Source organism: Podarcis vaucheri, assembly GCF_965113315.1.
Source record: "Podarcis vaucheri genome assembly, chromosome: 1".
Lineage (NCBI taxonomy): Eukaryota > Metazoa > Chordata > Lepidosauria > Squamata > Lacertidae > Podarcis > Podarcis vaucheri.
In genome coordinates, this window is record NC_138759.1 from 43,559,317 (window position 1) to 43,576,520 (window position 17,204).

At 41.0% G+C, this 17,204-nt stretch overlaps 1 protein-coding gene across 1 annotated transcript in view; it reads left to right on the forward strand.

Moving 5' to 3' along the window:
* The window catches only part of EIF2AK4 (eukaryotic translation initiation factor 2 alpha kinase 4), a 40,851-nt gene that overhangs the window by 19,096 nt on the left and 4,551 nt on the right, over positions 1 to 17,204 (forward strand). Inside the window, exons 16-33 of the mRNA XM_082239253.1 lie at positions 1,521 to 1,625; positions 2,065 to 2,119; positions 2,679 to 2,758; positions 3,303 to 3,404; positions 4,534 to 4,584; positions 4,944 to 5,180; positions 6,474 to 6,549; positions 7,281 to 7,402; positions 8,264 to 8,313; positions 8,839 to 9,007; positions 10,022 to 10,138; positions 11,885 to 11,950; positions 13,617 to 13,787; positions 14,483 to 14,617; positions 14,700 to 14,807; positions 15,339 to 15,467; positions 16,292 to 16,378; positions 16,520 to 16,632. Of these exons, the coding sequence (XP_082095379.1) occupies positions 1,521 to 1,625; positions 2,065 to 2,119; positions 2,679 to 2,758; positions 3,303 to 3,404; positions 4,534 to 4,584; positions 4,944 to 5,180; positions 6,474 to 6,549; positions 7,281 to 7,402; positions 8,264 to 8,313; positions 8,839 to 9,007; positions 10,022 to 10,138; positions 11,885 to 11,950; positions 13,617 to 13,787; positions 14,483 to 14,617; positions 14,700 to 14,807; positions 15,339 to 15,467; positions 16,292 to 16,378; positions 16,520 to 16,632 (1,973 nt within the window). The remainder of the gene's footprint in view (positions 1 to 1,520; positions 1,626 to 2,064; positions 2,120 to 2,678; positions 2,759 to 3,302; positions 3,405 to 4,533; positions 4,585 to 4,943; positions 5,181 to 6,473; positions 6,550 to 7,280; positions 7,403 to 8,263; positions 8,314 to 8,838; positions 9,008 to 10,021; positions 10,139 to 11,884; positions 11,951 to 13,616; positions 13,788 to 14,482; positions 14,618 to 14,699; positions 14,808 to 15,338; positions 15,468 to 16,291; positions 16,379 to 16,519; positions 16,633 to 17,204) is intronic.

A 17,204-nucleotide genomic window follows, 5' to 3' on the forward strand; every position in this document is an offset into this window, starting at 1 on the left:
TAAATTAAAAAAAATATTATTGTTATTATTATTGTTAATCCACTTTTACCCTGCCCATGCTCCAAAGTGCTCAGAGCTGCATAGATTTTTATCTTCCACAATAAACTGTAGAGAGAGAGAAGGAATTTCACAACCTTCGCCAACCTGATACGTTCCATATGTTGTTAGACTATAGCTCCCATTATCCCTCACCAGGCTGTCAGGGACTGCTGGGAGTTGTAGTACAAATATCCCAGTCATAGTCTGACTTTCTACCCACTGGTCCACACTGGTTCTTCTACAATATGAACAATATCCTATTTCAGGCATGTCCAGCAGGTAGATCGTGATCTACTGGTAGATTGCAGGGTGCTCCTGGTAGATCCTGGTTGATCTCTGGCCACTCAGTGATCTCTTTACAAAAAAGCAAAAAAACAACAACCCCAACTTTGGCTCAAGCTCCACAACTTTGACTTCCTAAAAAAAGCTCCACAACTTTGGGAAGATCACTGCCAGTCTTTTAACGACAATGAGTAGATCACTGCCAGTTTTTTTATACTGTTAATAGATCGCAGTCTATTGGGAGTTGGTTGTCCCTGTCCTACTTGATCTGCACAAATTAGTTACAAGAGACTTGGTTGATCGTTAGGAGTTTTCTAAGTAATGAGTACCTCATTCAATTGTGTCTTAATTAGAGCAAAGGGTATCCTTTCAAAAAGAGCTGCTTTCAGCAAGGAAAGCCCCTTGTAAGTGTATATGTTTAGCATTGCCTTCTTAGGAGCAATAGCAAATTCTTAGAGAAACTTTAAAAAAAACTCCTCCATGAAGGAGGAACATGTAGAATATTTAAAGATTGGATCTGAATTTAAGTTAGTTGCACTTAGTTCCCCTTGAAATCAGTGGAAACTAAACTTACATTGCAATCCTATACCAGTACCAGTGGTATCTCAGTTAAGAACTTAATTTGTTCCTGAAGTCCGTTCTTAAACCAAGTCTGTTCTTAAACCAAGGCGTGCTTTCCCTAATGAGACCTCCCACCGCTGGTGCCCTTCCACCGTTCAGCTTCCGTTCATAGACCAAGGTAAAGTTTGCTAACCGGAACACTACCTCTGGTTTTGCGGAGTTTATAAACTGAATAGTTCGTTAACAGGGCTGTTCGTAAACCGAGGTACCACTGTACTTGGGAAGTAAATCATGACTAACTTTCCTATTGATTTGAGTTGATGAAGCTAACATAAGCAATGGTCCTATACACACTTACCTGAAAGTTATTTCTGAATAAACATGCATGAAATTGCATCGTTCACTGAGAAGCTCCACTTGGCTTCAGTGGGAGCTTTCTCCAACTTCTCAACAAATTGCACTTCCGGCCACTGTTGAGATGCAGAGAGAAGTCCCCTCTGCAAATTTTAATCAGCAGGAAGACATATATGGAAATATACAGTTTCTTAGGTAACCTGGGCCCATACCATATATATTGATATGTGATCCATATACATACCAATTCTCTCATATCAAACTCTGTTTTATTTTATTAAAAGGGAATGATTCACCGAGATCTGAAACCTGTCAACATTTTTTTAGATTCCGAAGACCATGTGAAAATTGGTGATTTTGGTTTGGCAACAGATCACCCAGCATATGTAGTAGGTGCTTTTTTAAAAGTTGAACTATAAAAATGTATAATGTAAGCCATCTTGAAAAATAACTATTGCTACGTAAAAGAGGCTGCGTATTAGTTTTTGTTTGTATGCACAATGTGGAAGAGCCTCTTTTTGATAGAAGATAATTGTGGATTTTCACTGCACTGTCTCTTTGTACTTTGTCACTTCAGTAGTATGTATTACATTTTAATCCTACTGTTCTTTTAAGGCACTCAGAGCTCTGTACATTGTACCTTCACATTATCAATCCTTTTGAGTTAGTTCTATCCTGCACATAGTGGCCCTGTGAGTTTCATAACTGAGAAGAGCTTTGAATCTAGTACTTGTATCTGTTGCATAGATTTTGGAATATCTACAGTTTTGAACCATCCAACAATCTGGGGAGGCATACAATTCAGGTTTTCTGGGGTTTCTTTTTCAGGCAGACACAAGGCAAGGAGAAGGAGAGGATGGTTTGGCGAAAAGTGATCCTTCTGGTAGGTATAAGCAAATTATTTATACAAAACATTAATTGCTTGTAATGTACTGTAAGAGAGATGGTAATTACAGGATTGCTAAAAATTTGGACTACAGTGGTGCCTCGCAAGACGAAAAGTATCTGTTCCGTGATTCTCTTCGTCTAGCGGTTTTTTCGTCTTGCGAAGCAAGCCCATTGACGGATTAGCGCTATTAGCGGCTTTTAGCGGCTTATCAGTTTATCGGATCAGCTGATAAGCGGCTTAGCGGCTTAGAAAAAGGGGAGGAGGAAAAAACCCCGCAGGAACTCACAAGACATTTTCGTCTTGCGAAGCAAGCCCATAGGAGATTCGTTTTGCGAAGCACCTCCAAAACGGAAAACTCTTTCGTCTAGCGAGTTTTCCGTCTTGCGAGGCATTCGTCTTGCGGGGCACCACTGTAATACCAATATTTGGACAAATACTTTAAAACAACAACCAACTTCTCCATTTAAAGAAAATACTATTAAATGCCTAGATTTTCCTTGACTTTGACAGTGCTTCTGCGGCGCAGTTGATAACTAAGTGTTGTCCTTAATAGGTAACTTAACAGGAATGGTTGGCACCGCTCTTTATGTGAGCCCAGAGGTCCAAGGAAATACTAAATCTACTTACAATCAGGTAAAAGTCCCTTTGGAAACTGTGTTAGGTATGAGGGCTTTTTTGATCCCGGTCTCGTGAGTTGAATGTAAAGATCTTTCTGTGCGTAGGGTGCCTGTCTGCTGCTAGTTTTCAATGCTGAAATTCCTGTGCTCCCTCCAAAAGCTCTGCTGAAGTTCATTTGCCCGTTATGACAAGGGAGCCCAGCAAGGAGAGATAGGATTGGCAACACACACGTGCGTGCGCATTCAAACACACACACACACAAACACAGAGACTGAAATAATTTGTAAATGTGCCTTCCTCTAGCACATGGAGATCTTAAGATTCTGCTCTCCTTATCTAAATCAAATTCAGTTACAGAATGTTGCTTGAATGTTACGTCAGAAAACAGTCTCAGTAAGGTCCCCCAAAAGGAATGGGTCTGCAGTAAGGTAAAGCGATCAGATTGTGGCTCAGTGCTTAGCCTTATTAGAATGGTTGCAAACTTAGGGGAATGGGCAGCGATGTATTATTTCCCCCTTTGCAACTACACTTACTTATACTTTCAATCCTTTTCTACTAGAAAGTGGACCTCTTCAGTTTGGGCATAATATTCTTTGAGATGTCTTACCATCCGTTGACAACTGCATCGGAAAGAATCTTTGTTCTCAGTCAGCTAAGGCTCGTACGTATGAGAGCTTCATAATAACCTGTCAAACATGTCTTGTTGCTTATGTCACGTACAGATTTCTCTCTGGATCCAGCATTAAACCCATTGTAAAGCTCTAGTTCCAGAACTTAATGCAAATATATTTTTAAAAATAAATATGTAGACCAGAATTTCCTATTGACCTTTTCCAGAGATTATTCGTTTTTAATCATGTCCCTCCACCCACTAAGCCAATACAAAGTCTCTGTAGAGCATAGATTCTATTTGCTGCTGTGTTAAGTAAAATACATTAGACCTGCTGCAAAAATTGTTTGTGATAAGAAAGGGGGCTGCTACCTTCAACGTTGCCTGGGGTGGGAGGAGAACTCTACTGCTCTTACTTTTACTTGTAAAAAGCATGAAGGGAAAGTATTTGCAATGGTATTGCACATTAATAGACACATACCTGATGCAATGGGGACGCAGGTGGTGCTGTGGGTTAAACCACAGAGCCTAGGACTTGCCGATCAAAAGGTCGGCGGTTCAAATCCCCATGACGGGGTGAGCTCCCGTTGCTCAGTCCCTGCTCCTGCCAACCTAGCAGTTCGAAAGCACGTCAAGTGCAAGTAGATAAATAGGTACCACTCCGGCAGGAAGGTAAACGGCATTTCTGGGTGCTGCTCTGGTTCGCCAGAAGTGGCTTAGTCATGCTAGCCACATGACCCAGAAGCTGTACACCAACCCCCCTGGCCAGTAAAGCAAGATGAGCGCCGCAACCCCAGAGTCAGCCACGACTGGACCTAATGGTCAGGGGTCCCCTTTACCTTTGCCTTACCTGATGCAATGCATAATGAGCCAGTGTCTGCCCTGTATTACATGTGGGATCTATGTTTGCTGTGTAGTGGTACAAACAAATAGCTGTAGAAACTACACTGCCATCTGGCAGAATTGTTGGTGTGACTGCTTTGCCAACAATGAAAACTCAGTTTTGAGTGGCATCCCTCAGCTGTTAAAACCCTGGAAATATGCACTTGGGCATTTGACTGAAGAACTTGCAATCTTTAAATTATATTGTTCTGAATGCAAAAAAAATAAATCTGGTTTTGGAGAAATATATCTTTTGCAACTTTCTTCATGTGTGATTCTACTCTGCTTTATTTCCCAGCCTTCTATTGAATTTCCAGAAGACTTTGATGAAGTGAAGAATGCAAAACAGGTATTCATAAACCTTTTTCAATTGCTGTGTTCTGTGTTCTCAAAGTTTAATCATAATCTTACCCTCTTTGTTTCACACCAGTGCACGCCCAAGCAATTACAATATAGCACTAGAGACAAAGGAAAATAAATTATAGAAAGGGGAAGTGAACTACTGACACTGAAGTGTTAAGCCTGCAGAGCTCATTAGAATGGCTCCAAAAGATTAATTTATGTTTTACTCTGGAACTTATGCCACTTGTGGAATATTGACGTTACAGTTATTTACGTTAAGTGTGGTGTTGGGAAGATGCGACTAAAAAGAGCAATAATTTTTTAAAAAAACAAAACAGGACTATATATTTTTGCTTCTTTTTTTAGAAATTGGTTATTGCTTGGCTGTTGAACCATGACCCTTCCAAGAGACCAACCGCTATGGAGCTGTTAAAGAGTGAACACCTTCCTCCACCTCAGATGGAGGAGTCTGAACTTCACGAAGTGCTTCATCATACTTTAGCAAATGTGGATGGGAAAGCTTACCGGACAATGATGGGTCAGATATTTTCACAGCGCATCTCTCCTGCAATTGATTACACCTATGACAGTGACATTCTCAAGGTTTGCTTTGAATTTAATGACTAATACCCTGCAGGAATAATAAAATAAATAAATAACCAACCCACGGCTGCTGTTGAAATCTGAGGTCTTACGGCGATGCTGCAGTCCAGTTTATATGAATGTCTTCAGATGTCACACTCATCCAGAACTGAATACTTTTGCTTGATATCTTACATAAGGTTATGCATGTCCACCTATGCAGATACTAGATGATGATATGGGCGAATAAATGCCCTACTCCTGACTGTGCCCCCAAATGCCTCACACCAGTGATGCTTGCACATAGATGTACATTTCCAATGAGCAGATCAACTTATCTGCATAGCAGGTAACAGAGAGTTGCTTGGAACTTAAGATTTGAGACTTTCCCAACTTTTCCTTCCCACGGCAGCCTCCTATAAAGATGTTTCTGAAGGTTTAGGAGGGTACCTATGGAACAATAGCAGCTCGGGCAAATTGGTGAAAAGGTCTTGTATATACCTTGCGAGAGCAGAACTGCTTTCTACTTTTGCTAGGAATGAAGGTTATGGGAATTAAGCATTTTCAACACTTGACAATGCGCCGTATAAAACTAAGTTGCAGTAGTAGTGCTTCCAACGTTGGCATTAAAGATGTCAGTATCTATGTCCCCTTCTTATGCTTGAAAGCACAGAACATGCAGTTATAACTACATGTTCTTTTCCTTTTACCAGGCTACATGGAGGAGGCACAAAACGTTTGCAAAAGCTTTTTGTGCCCTGTCTCCAATGCCGCTCTTATTTTTATTTATAGATGTAAAATACTGTTAAGGCATGAGAGCATAAAGACTCCTGCTCCCAATTTAATAACTTTCTAAATGACTAGAAATGTGAAAAACAGGTGTTGCAGGGGAGACATTATTTTTAGCAGCGTTTTTAGCAAATGGTACTGTTCTGACACCTCTGTTGCATTTTCCCTTTATGTCCTCGGGCCTTTTTTTGTTTTTTAAACCATCTGGATTCTCTCCTTTTTAATCCTCACATAGCACAGAAATTCTGAGGCATGTTTCTGAGCCTAACCATCATATTTCCAGGAATACTGTAATGGTTAAACTTTGAATTATTAGTATAAAAAACACCCAACAGAGTGCAAAGGGGCCAATATTCAATGAAATGATCTGTAGTTAAAACTAATGTTAGACTCTTTGCTGAGTATAACATCCATATTGCTTTCTCATGGTGTGACAGTATGGCTGTTCTGATTTGAGGTGGCTTGTACTTTGGATGTTTCCAGTGTTCAGAATTTCTTATGCATCATGATCATTCTTGATTCCAGGGCTGTTTTTCAGTGCAGTCAATCAAGATTCAGCAACACGTATGTGAGACAGTCAGCCGAATCTTTAAAAGACATGGTATGTATGTTTACATTATTGGTTCTTGAATTTTTTTTATACGTAAATTGGGGTAGGGAACTATTTTCTCTCTCAAAAAAAAAGTGGGGCCGGTGGATTACAGAGAGATTGATCAGCTTAAAGATTTTGCCTTTTTAGTTTTTCTTCTATCTTTAAAAATTGTTTGAGTAATTGAATGAACTGAAGGCAAATAATTGAACATCAAACTGTTCGCCTTTCCAGAGCCAGTCCAAAAACACTCTCTGTTGTGGGCCGCTGTGGTAATTTTAATTCCCCTACAACAGAGCACGATTTGGCAGGCTTATTCTGCCAAATAAGATTCAGCACATATTCTAAATTTTCTTACGTCAGGTAGCATTCATGGGCACAATTTTCCAGGATGATCTCTATTGAAATTAATGGACTCTGCCCATAATGCTCCAGTTTATTCCAGTAAGGTTTTCACAAGAAAAATTATGTGTGAATTCTATGCAAAGAGAATTTAAGTGGTCACCAAAACTACAGCAGCAATTCAGTCTTTTAGCAATGAGAGAGTCCTCTTTCTTTTCTGCACCTATTACAGGGATAGGCCCAATATCTCTTACAGAGTCTTGACCAGCCAATCATGAACATACAGCTTTCTTATTAAGAAAAAAAGGAATGTTACATAGAGTGCATTGGCTTTCTAAAATTGTCTGTTAGTTCCCTGCTTGTGGTGCAGAAATGAGACTCTTTCAACCATTTTTGAACAGGAGCTATCAAGCTGCACACCCCCTTGCTTATGCCTAGGAACAGAAAACTGTACGAACACAATGAAGCTTCATATTTAATGGATCACAGTGGGATGCTGGTGATGCTTCCTTATGATCTCAGGGTGAGTACTAGTGTGGAGTTAAGTGATCTTAGAGTTTCTGCCTAGCCTCTTTACCAGCTTTCCTTCATTGATGATGAGAGCTGATTCAGACATTGATGTTGGCATTGTAGGGTGGTCTTCCATGCAGCTGAATTCCTATAAGACCTTACTACTTTGCAACCACTCTCCCTTCCCTCTTAAAATATTCTCTCATGCGGAAACCTGACGTATTAAGGAATCAATTTCTAGTGTTTATAAAAGGCAGATTAACTCAGAATTGGCTTCACGTAGTCAACAACACATTCCCAGCGTGACAAATTAGCTTCGTTTAGTATTTTTGTCACTACAGTATAGTAAAATATTAATAATAATAATAATAATAATAATAGTAAATGATTGTGCAGTCTGATTGGAGGAAGTGTTTTAAAGAATGTTATTAGCTGCAATTGAAAAGGTGCTCTGACGTGCCTGTTCCTTTTTACCTCCTTATTTATTCATGTCATAGTTTCGGCCAATTCTGCTAAAAATAAAATGCTTATTTACAGGATTAAACTAGCAAGAATTTCAAAGGGTTATTCTGTTCATTTAGCTATAAAATATTGATTACTGGAAGAATTTCACAAAATCTGAAACCACATAAATTAGAATGATAGATGAACCTACTGGAAATTTTGGTGGAAAACTTTCAGTAGCATTGCCTATTTGGAATTAACATGAACTTTTGACAATTATGGAAATCATTTCTGAAGTCCTATAATGATAGGAAGCCTGATTTTCTCTGTTTCATTAAGTACCATGTTCACTGCAAAATCATTTCAACTACTTTTGTTTGATATGATTATTTTTTAATTTACAATCTGCATTTTACATTTCCCCCTCCAGATTCCTTTTGCAAGATATGTAGCTAGAAATAACATAACAAATTTGAAAAGGTAAGGGCATGGCCCAGGAATTATTTCATTCTTTCTTCAAATGTAGTACCTGCCTGTCTAATTTTTGTCCCTTTATAGGAGAGGCCATACTTTGCATCTTGTACCATTCCCTGGCATTTCCATTTACAAATGAATCTTGAGTAGCAGCACTGGAGAAGGCTCAAGTCACAGCCAACTGTTGCAAGCAGAATGGGGGGTAGATGAGTCAATAATGTTTAGCACTGTAAAAGGCAGCTTCATATCTATTTGCCCAGACCTTTGGGAATGTCCAGTAATTGTTGATCTCTGCACATGATTTTATTGGCTGTGTTAATTGTTTGCTGTTGATATATTGTACGTTGCCATTTTTTGTGTTGTAATTGTCCCTGGAATCTAGGGTTGCTATATTTCAAAAATTCCTGACACCCGCAAAGTTGCTGAGCTTTTTTCCTCCCCCCAAAATAGTAATAAATATGGTAAATAACTAACAATAAATAAAAATGGTTTAAAATGTAAAATATTCACATTTTCCTCCCGCCCTCCCAGATATTGTATTGAGCGGGTTTTCAGGCCTCGGAAATTAGACCGCTGTCATCCGAGAGAGCTCTTAGAATGTGCTTTGGATATAATCACTCCTGCTGGCAACAGTTTTCTACCTATTGCAGAAGCAATCTACACAATTTCTGAAATAATCCAAGAGTTTCCAGTGTTGCAGGCAAGTGTTCCTCTGTTTTCTTTTTCCCCAAAACATACAGTGTTTTAGTTTTTGTTTAGTTTAAAAGAAGGAGTCTCTTTCTCCTCCTGCACTTATCCCCTTAATGTTAGGGCAGAGTAGGAATGAATTTGGTCCATTTTATAGCTTGCCTTACAGAAGTCTTTCAAAGTTTTATGCAGTTTAGTTTTTCTTGCCTCTCTACCCAATTGTAACACATCTTTGCCAGACTTCTCATCAAGGAGTGTATGTGTTTAGTATCTGTAAGCAAGACATTAAGGAGAAAATGTTGGATTTTCCCAAAGATTTTGACATACTTTCCTTTGAAAAATCTCAAAACATTTTAAGGAAAAAATTTGCAGAGAAGAAGCAGGTGTTATGAAACTGCAGGGAACTTGTACCAGCTAAGATCACTGGAAAATCACGCTGAGAACAGAGCCACAATCCAGCATGGCATAAACGTAGCCTTCATTTTTATTTATTGAAGCTTATATGTTAATGATTCTACAAATATTTATATATTGAATACCAGATTTGAATAACTGGTTAGGATGCCAAGAACTGCTTAGATTTATGCAGTGAAGTTGCATTAGCTGAACAGAGTATTTGATGTTTTCTGACACACACGCTTCACACCACAACCACAATACTATCTTCCAAGCTGTTTTCCAAACTACTCCATTTCAAAACCACTTTTTGCAATGCCAGGGTAGAGTAAGAAGGCTTCTGTTGCAGATAAATGAATCTAAGCCTGATTAGACTCAGAGAACAAGTTTCATGGTTCATTGGATCCTGACCACTGTTTTCAAGTTGTACACAGCTAACACGGCTTAAGTGCAGTTTCAGATGAGTTCCTCCAAGTTTGAAGTACACCTCCATTCTGATGTGCAAGACACAATACTATATATTAGGAGATCGGATGATTAGTGAACTTTTTTTTGCTGAATTAAGGAAGCTCAAATTTGGCTATCATTAAAAAGGTAATGGGCATAAACACCAAACTTTGCTCTTTCTTAGGAAAGAAACTATAGCATCTTCTTGAATCACACTGCCTTACTGAAAGCTATCCTTCTGCATTGTGGGATACCTGAAGACAAACTCAATCAAGTTTACATCATTCTCTATGATGCTGTGGTAAGTCATTTATGTGTTCAGTAATCACAAGACTTCTTTATTGGTTGCAGACAAGCTGCATAAATCATTGCAGTAGGTTTTGAAGGAGTGGCCAGCGGGAAAAGGAAGAGTAGGCATTCACCAGGATCACAGAGTAGAGGAAAAAACAATGGGTTCAAGTAGCAGGGAAGTAACATTAAGGTGAACATTGGATCAAATGTCCCCAACTGCCTTTAGGCTGTGATGCACCAGCTCTGCTTGCCGTGATTCAGCAAAGGAGATTTGTACACACATCTTGCTGGTTCAGGAACCCTGGAGATAGTGGTGTGGATGCTTATTCATCATACAGCATTGGTTTTCCTGTGGGCAGCATTTGTCCACAGCCACATTCTGGCACATGTTGCATGTAAAGCTTTTTTTTACATAGGAAGCTGCCTTGTGCCTGTCCATCTAGCTATCAGGCTTCAGGGACTCGGCTACCTCCCCTCTTTGGCAGTAGATAAGCAGAACAAAGCAAAAGGAGTCTCTTGCCAGTTAGAAATTTTAATGCTCATAGCGGAGAACAAAGAATCCATTTCTAGGAATGAAGGTGCTCCCAATTAAGGGTTCCACCTATTTCCCCTCTCGTCATCCACGTCACTTCCGCACCTTGCAACCTGATCTTGCAACCACTTTGCTTTCTGTGCTGCCACCTTATCTGCACCCCTTGACCTTGGCCTGAGCAGATGGATGCTTTCCAGCGAAAGAGAGTCTGTTAATTCTCTCTCCCACGTCTCCTCCTCCTAGCTGTTCACCACCCAGTTCTTCCCAACTTTTGTCTTCTGAACTATGTCCCTCTGCGAACCACCGTTCCAAATCTATACTGTCCCACTGCTCCTAGGAATATTCGGGATCCTAGTCAGGAGCAGCAGGAGGGGGAGACTCCCACCAATTCCTCCTCAGTGCAGCCTCCGCAGCACGGTCCCTGCCACCAGCTCAGTATAGTCCACACTGACTGGCAGTGGCTTTCCAGGGTTTCAACCCTGATATTTCCAACCCTACCTGGAAATGCTGAGGCTTGAACCCTGGGGCCACCTGAATGCAAAGCAAATACTTCACCACTGAGATACAGTCCTTCACCCAAAGCATAACCAGAGCAGGACTTAAGATCAGTTCAGGTGCAACACCAAATTCCAGGATTTGCATTCAGACCTTCTTCCAAGGGCAGAGACAGAATTGTTGGGTTTCAGAGGGCAAGAAATGTTTAGTTGTGGTGTACCATTGGCACAGTGGTAATACTTGCCTGTATGCTTGCCTCAAACCTCCTCAGAGACTTTTTTTAACACATGTTGATGCATGTCTCTCACTCAGTGGATTATTTTTAACTGTTTCTTTCTTGTATTTTTTTATTTGCAAATACAACAAAATGTTCTGTCACAGTGATCATTTGTGGGAAATATGTACTTGGGGGATGTTTAGTGTGGTCACTTTTAGTTATAATCAGTGTATGGTTTTTAATATTTCTTCATTGTCTATGTAAGTTTCCTTGAGACCTTCCAATATAAGGAGACACGTAGATAAAGTTTAGTAATAATCTGCATATAAATGTTGAACATTTTATGGGTGACAGGACAGAAATTTAAACGTCACATTTCCATTTTATTTTATAAAATTTAAGCACTGCTTGGTTTTTAAAAAAACACAAATTCTCTTTTAAGTCCCGCCCCCCAAAACTAAAAATAAGAGAATATCAAACAGCTTGTATGTTGATCACTTATTTTGCTGCAGACTGAAAAATTAACCAAAAGAGAAGTGGAAGCCAAGTTCTGCAACATTTCTCTATCATCAAACAATGTAAGTAATATGAAAATGCCTTGGTTGTGTGTGTGTGTTTTATTTTTGATGTATATATACATTTATACCCCACTCGAGCCCTGAGAGATTCTCAGAGTGGTTAAAAATTAAAAGCAACATGTTCAGTTTTCTTTCATAGTACTATGGAGGTTCGAGAGAGTACGCAAATACTTCCATGAGCATTTTACTTAACCTTTCTTTTTATATTCTCCTCATTTATAACAGGCAGGACATAGCTACTTCCTCCCAATACTGCAGTCTTTTACATTGGTTGGCTTTGACCTGCATGTATTTTGTATTTAACTTAGCTGAGATTTCTCTGTTGGAAACGGACAGTATTTAAACATACTGAAACCACTGGGAACTGTTGCCAATACGCAGATCACACCCATTTTACTATCTAAATCAGGAAAGGGCACTAAGGTGCAAGATCAGTGCTTGGAGGCAGCAGTGAGCTGGAAGTAGGCCAGTAAATTGGAAGCTGAATCGTGAAAAGCAGATATGCTCCAGAATAGTCACTGGAAGCTCAGGAATGCCTCTTTCCAGCTCAAGCTGATTCACCAGCTTTGGCTACTTTGGGGTGGAGATGACTTGTCCATTGTACTCCATGCTCTGGTAACTCCCAGAATTGGTTGTTGCAACACACTCTCAATGGCGCTGCCCTTGAAGATGATGCAGAAACTTCAACTGGTACAAAATGTTGGTTCAGAATACTGGCTGCGGCTCCATTTAGAACTCACATAAAGGTAAAGGTAAAGGTAAAGGTACCCCTGCCCGAACGGGCCAGTCTTGACAGACTCTGGGGTTTGTGCGCCCATCTCACATCTAGAGGCCGGGGGCCAGCGCTGTCCGGAGACACTTCCGGGTCACGTGGCCAGCGTGACAACGCTGCTCTGGCAAGCCAGAGCCGCACACGGAACGGTACCTATTTATCTACTTGCCCCCGGGGGTGCTTTCGAACTGCTAGGTTGGCAGGCGCTGGGACCAAGCAGCGGGAGCGCACCCCGCCGCGGGGATTCGAACCGCCGACCTTTCGATCGGCAAGCCCTAGGCGCTGAGGCTTTAGCCCACAGCGCCACCCGCGTCCCAATAGAACTCACATAAAGGACCCCTATTAGGTCCAGTCGTGACCGACTCTGGGGTTGTGGTGCTCATCTCGCTTTACTGGCTGAGGGAGCCGGTGTACAGCTTCCAGGTCATGTGGCCAGCATGACTAAGCCGCTTCTAGTGAACCAGAGCAGTGCACGGAAACACCGTTTACCTTCCTGTCGGAGCGGTACCTATTTATCTACTTGCACTTTTGACGTGCTTTTGAACTGCTAGGTTGGCAGGAGCAGGGACCGAGCAACGGGAGCTCACCCCATCGCAGGGATTCAAACCGCCGACCTTCCGAACAGCAAGTCGGTGTTTGGCAGGGGGTTGGACTCGATGGCCCTTGTGGTCTCTTCCAACTCTATGATTCTATGATTCTAAGTCCTAGGCTCTGTGATTTAACCCACAGCACCACCCGCGTCCCTAGAACTCACATGGTCCCATTTTAAAACAGCTGCTTTGTTTGCCAGTTTGTTTTGCTGATAGGGCTTTCTGCTCTTGTGCCTTTAGTTCCAACCAGCACGTAGCAATTCCTACATATGTGCTTTATTTATACCCATCTCTTGCCTTTCAGCTTGCTCAGCTGTACAAGTTCATTGAACAGAAAGGGGAGTTGCAAGATCTGATGCCATTGTTAAACACGATATTGAAGCAAAAGACGGGGGCCACCTCGCTGGTGAAACTTGGCATGAAAGAGCTGGAGGAAACAGTGGGTCTGCTAAAGAAACTTGGCATAAAAATTCAGGTTTGTAAGAGTTTTTAAAAACTCAAAATAAATGGGTTAGAACGGTACAGTGGTACCTCAGGTTACATACGCTTCAGGTTACAGACTCCGCTAACCCAGAAATAGTACTTCAGGTTAAGAACTTTGCTTCAGGATGAGAACATGAATTGTGCTCCGGCGGCGCAGCAGCAGCAGGAGGCCCCATTAGCTAAAGTAGTGCTTCAGGTTAAGTACGGACCTCCGGAACAAATTAAGTACTTAACCCGAGGTACCACTGTATTTCTTATGTGTCATAATCATGATTAATCATAACAGATCTTCTGGATTTAATTGCCATAAAGAAAGCACCTACTGAAGCTAGTCACCTTAAGTGCGCAACATGCAAAAAATTTACAATATGTAGTAATGGGGGGCTTTTACTTTAAAGGGGGTTGGAGATCTGACCAGAAAATGACCAGTTGTACACCAGTGCAGAGGATAAGCTTGAGACAGATGAATAACAATAGCTCTTGCACACCCCACCCTGTGAAAAGCCAGGCAGGAGGGGATAGATGCTGTTTAGGATCACTGCTGCCTTCCTTAGGGAATTACAATTCTCATTTTAGTACCTGAAATAACTTTACATGCTAGTTAATTTGAACATTTGTACCATTTTTGCTTACTACAGTTGCCTTAAGTTTAAGATGACAACATAAACTCAGCATTTTATCTTGCAGGTATCCATAAATTTGGGGCTGGTTTATAAAATACAGCAACACAATGGAATTATTTTTCAGTTTATTGCATATATTAAACGCAGACACAGGATAGTTACTGACATTCTCGCTGCTGGGGGAAGATATGATCATTTGGTGAGTGCTTATAAATTTGTGCTTATAAATTTAAGCTGTGATTGATACTTTTCTAGTATACCTCTGCTTTTTGTCTTCTCAGATTCCACAGTTCAGAGGCCCACAAGCAGTTGGTCCAGTTCCTTCAGCAGTTGGAGTCAGCATAGCTATAGACAGAATAAGCTCAGCAGTTTTGAGTATGGAAGAGCCTGTACGTTTGCATTCCTCTGCATTACATTTTTAAAATCATTTAAATGTAAACTCAGCAAAGAGTAACAAAGCTCCAGAAGTGTTAATCTCTTTCAAACATTATCAATGACATGAAAATATAGCAAATAGTCTTAAGACTGGTAATGCTTGTTTCACTTAAGTTTTTCATTACTGTAATTGGGGTCATGCAAATAGTGAAGGTGGAACTAATACCTGGATGCTTCCAACTGTGTAACGTAGAAATGCATGTAAACTTTTTTTTTTGGAGGAAAAAAACAGTTAAACTCTTTGTTTCCAAAAAGTCTCTGTCGGCTTCTCCAAATTGTTGTTTGCCCCCAGTCTGTGCACCTTCCAAGATGTCCAAATAATTATGATTATTAACCAAGAATATGACCATTATTTAGTAGCTAGGACTGCTTTATCTGTATCAAAAGCAAAGTTCACTGCCATTCTGACTTGTTTCAAAACCAGTGGTGGGGCAGTTCCTCAAGGATTCTAACCATTTGGTCCTCCCCCCTACCTTTTCTTCCAGATTACAGTGAGCTCTTGCGACCTGTTAGTCGTTAGTGTTGGCCAAACGTCAATGGCAAGAGCTCTCAATATTGTTCAGAAGCTCTGGGCTGCTGGAATTGCTGCTGAAATCATGTACGACTGGTCCCAGGTAAATCGCCTAATATATTCATCATAGCACTCAATAACTTCCAGCTGCACAGCAGGACTCTTCCCCCCCCCCATACCCTTGATTTGTTCTGTCCCCCTGGAACATATTTGGGGATGATTGACGGAGCGACTCCTGTTGTGTAGCTTATTCCACCCGTACAAGGATTTACAGTGGTACCTCAGGTTACATACGCTTCAGGTTACAGACTCCGCTAACCCAGAAATATTACCTCGGGTTAAGAACTTTGCTTCAGCATGAGAACAGAAATCGTGCTCCGGCGGCGCGGCAGCAGCAGGAGGCCCCATTAGCTAAAGTGGTGCTTCAGGTTAAGAACAGTTTCAGGTTAAGAACAGACCTCCGGAACAAATTAAGTTCTTAACCTGAGGTACCACTGTAGTTGAATCCCACCCCTTGGGTCTCACTTTAAAATTGTTGAAACCTTATAAAGCTCAACAACATATCTTGTATGAGCACTCCTCAAGTTTGCCCAAGCAGAGAAAATTTGATACTTTTGCCTGGTTTGGATTATATTTATTACATTTTAAAAAATATTTCCATTCTTTCATGAGAACTTAGAGGGGTGCAAAATTATACCTCCTTCCCTCCCCGCCCTTATCCCCACTGCAACGCTGTGAGGTAGATCAAGCTGAATGACAGTGACTGGCCCAAGCAAGCTTCGTGGTAAGGGAGGGATTTGAACCCGGCTCTCCTCAGTTCAAGTGCATCATTCTCAGCCACACTGCCTTTCTGCGTGTCTATCCAGAAAACATTCAGTGCTGTGAAATCTAATCTTTATTTTTTTGTGTAATTTGTGATCATTTCAGTCCCAGGAGGAACTGCAGGAATATTGCAGGTGTTCCGGGATCACCTACGTGGCCCTCGTCTCTGATAAAGAAGGAAATCATGTAAAGGTAAAAAGTGCCTGGGTTGCATCTTTCCCCTCCTGCTTTTCTTCGCCTTGCTGATGATGCTTAAAGGAGGTCTAAGTCTGATCAGTGTCTGGATGGGAGCAATTCAAAGGGGAATCAAACACCTGTTTTGCGTTTTTGTAGGTGAAATCGTTTGAGAAGGAAAGGCAGACAGAGAAAAGGATTTTGGAATCTGATCTAGTAGATCATCTGGCTCAGAAACTGAGGACCAAATTCTGTGACGAAAGAAGCAACAGGTAGCTATAATGCATAGTAACTTGGGGAAATAAGACGCTAATTGCATTAGGAGTAGGAGTGGTAAAATTTGTATGCCACTTTTCCATATAAATGTGTTCCAAGGTGGCTCACAACTGAACAAAAACGCAAATCAGTACACCGTTACAATAACAATCAAATGCAAAATCATTTCAAAACACAAGGCAACAAATACCACATTTTGATTATATATGTTTGTATATGTTTTAGACAGTCACAGGCATAACTCCTCCAGCAGTGCTGTTAGGCTCTGGCGCAGGTCATTGAACAGCAGCCTTCCTGGTTGATTTTGCAAACAGCTCACGATCAATAAGTGCATATTGTTTGGAGTAAAATACAGAAGTAGTCATGTGCTGAACAACATAACAATTTATCACATCACCTTTTGATTTATTACCTAAATTGGCGATCGTGTGGAAGGGGCATCTGAACTGCCACTTCCAGAGCAATTCTGGCTCACATTGGCCAGGGCCATACTTTGGTCCCCCTCCAGTTCCTTAGTTGTTCAACTCTGCATCATTGGTTCCTCCCTCTATCCCAGGTGTTGTGAAGC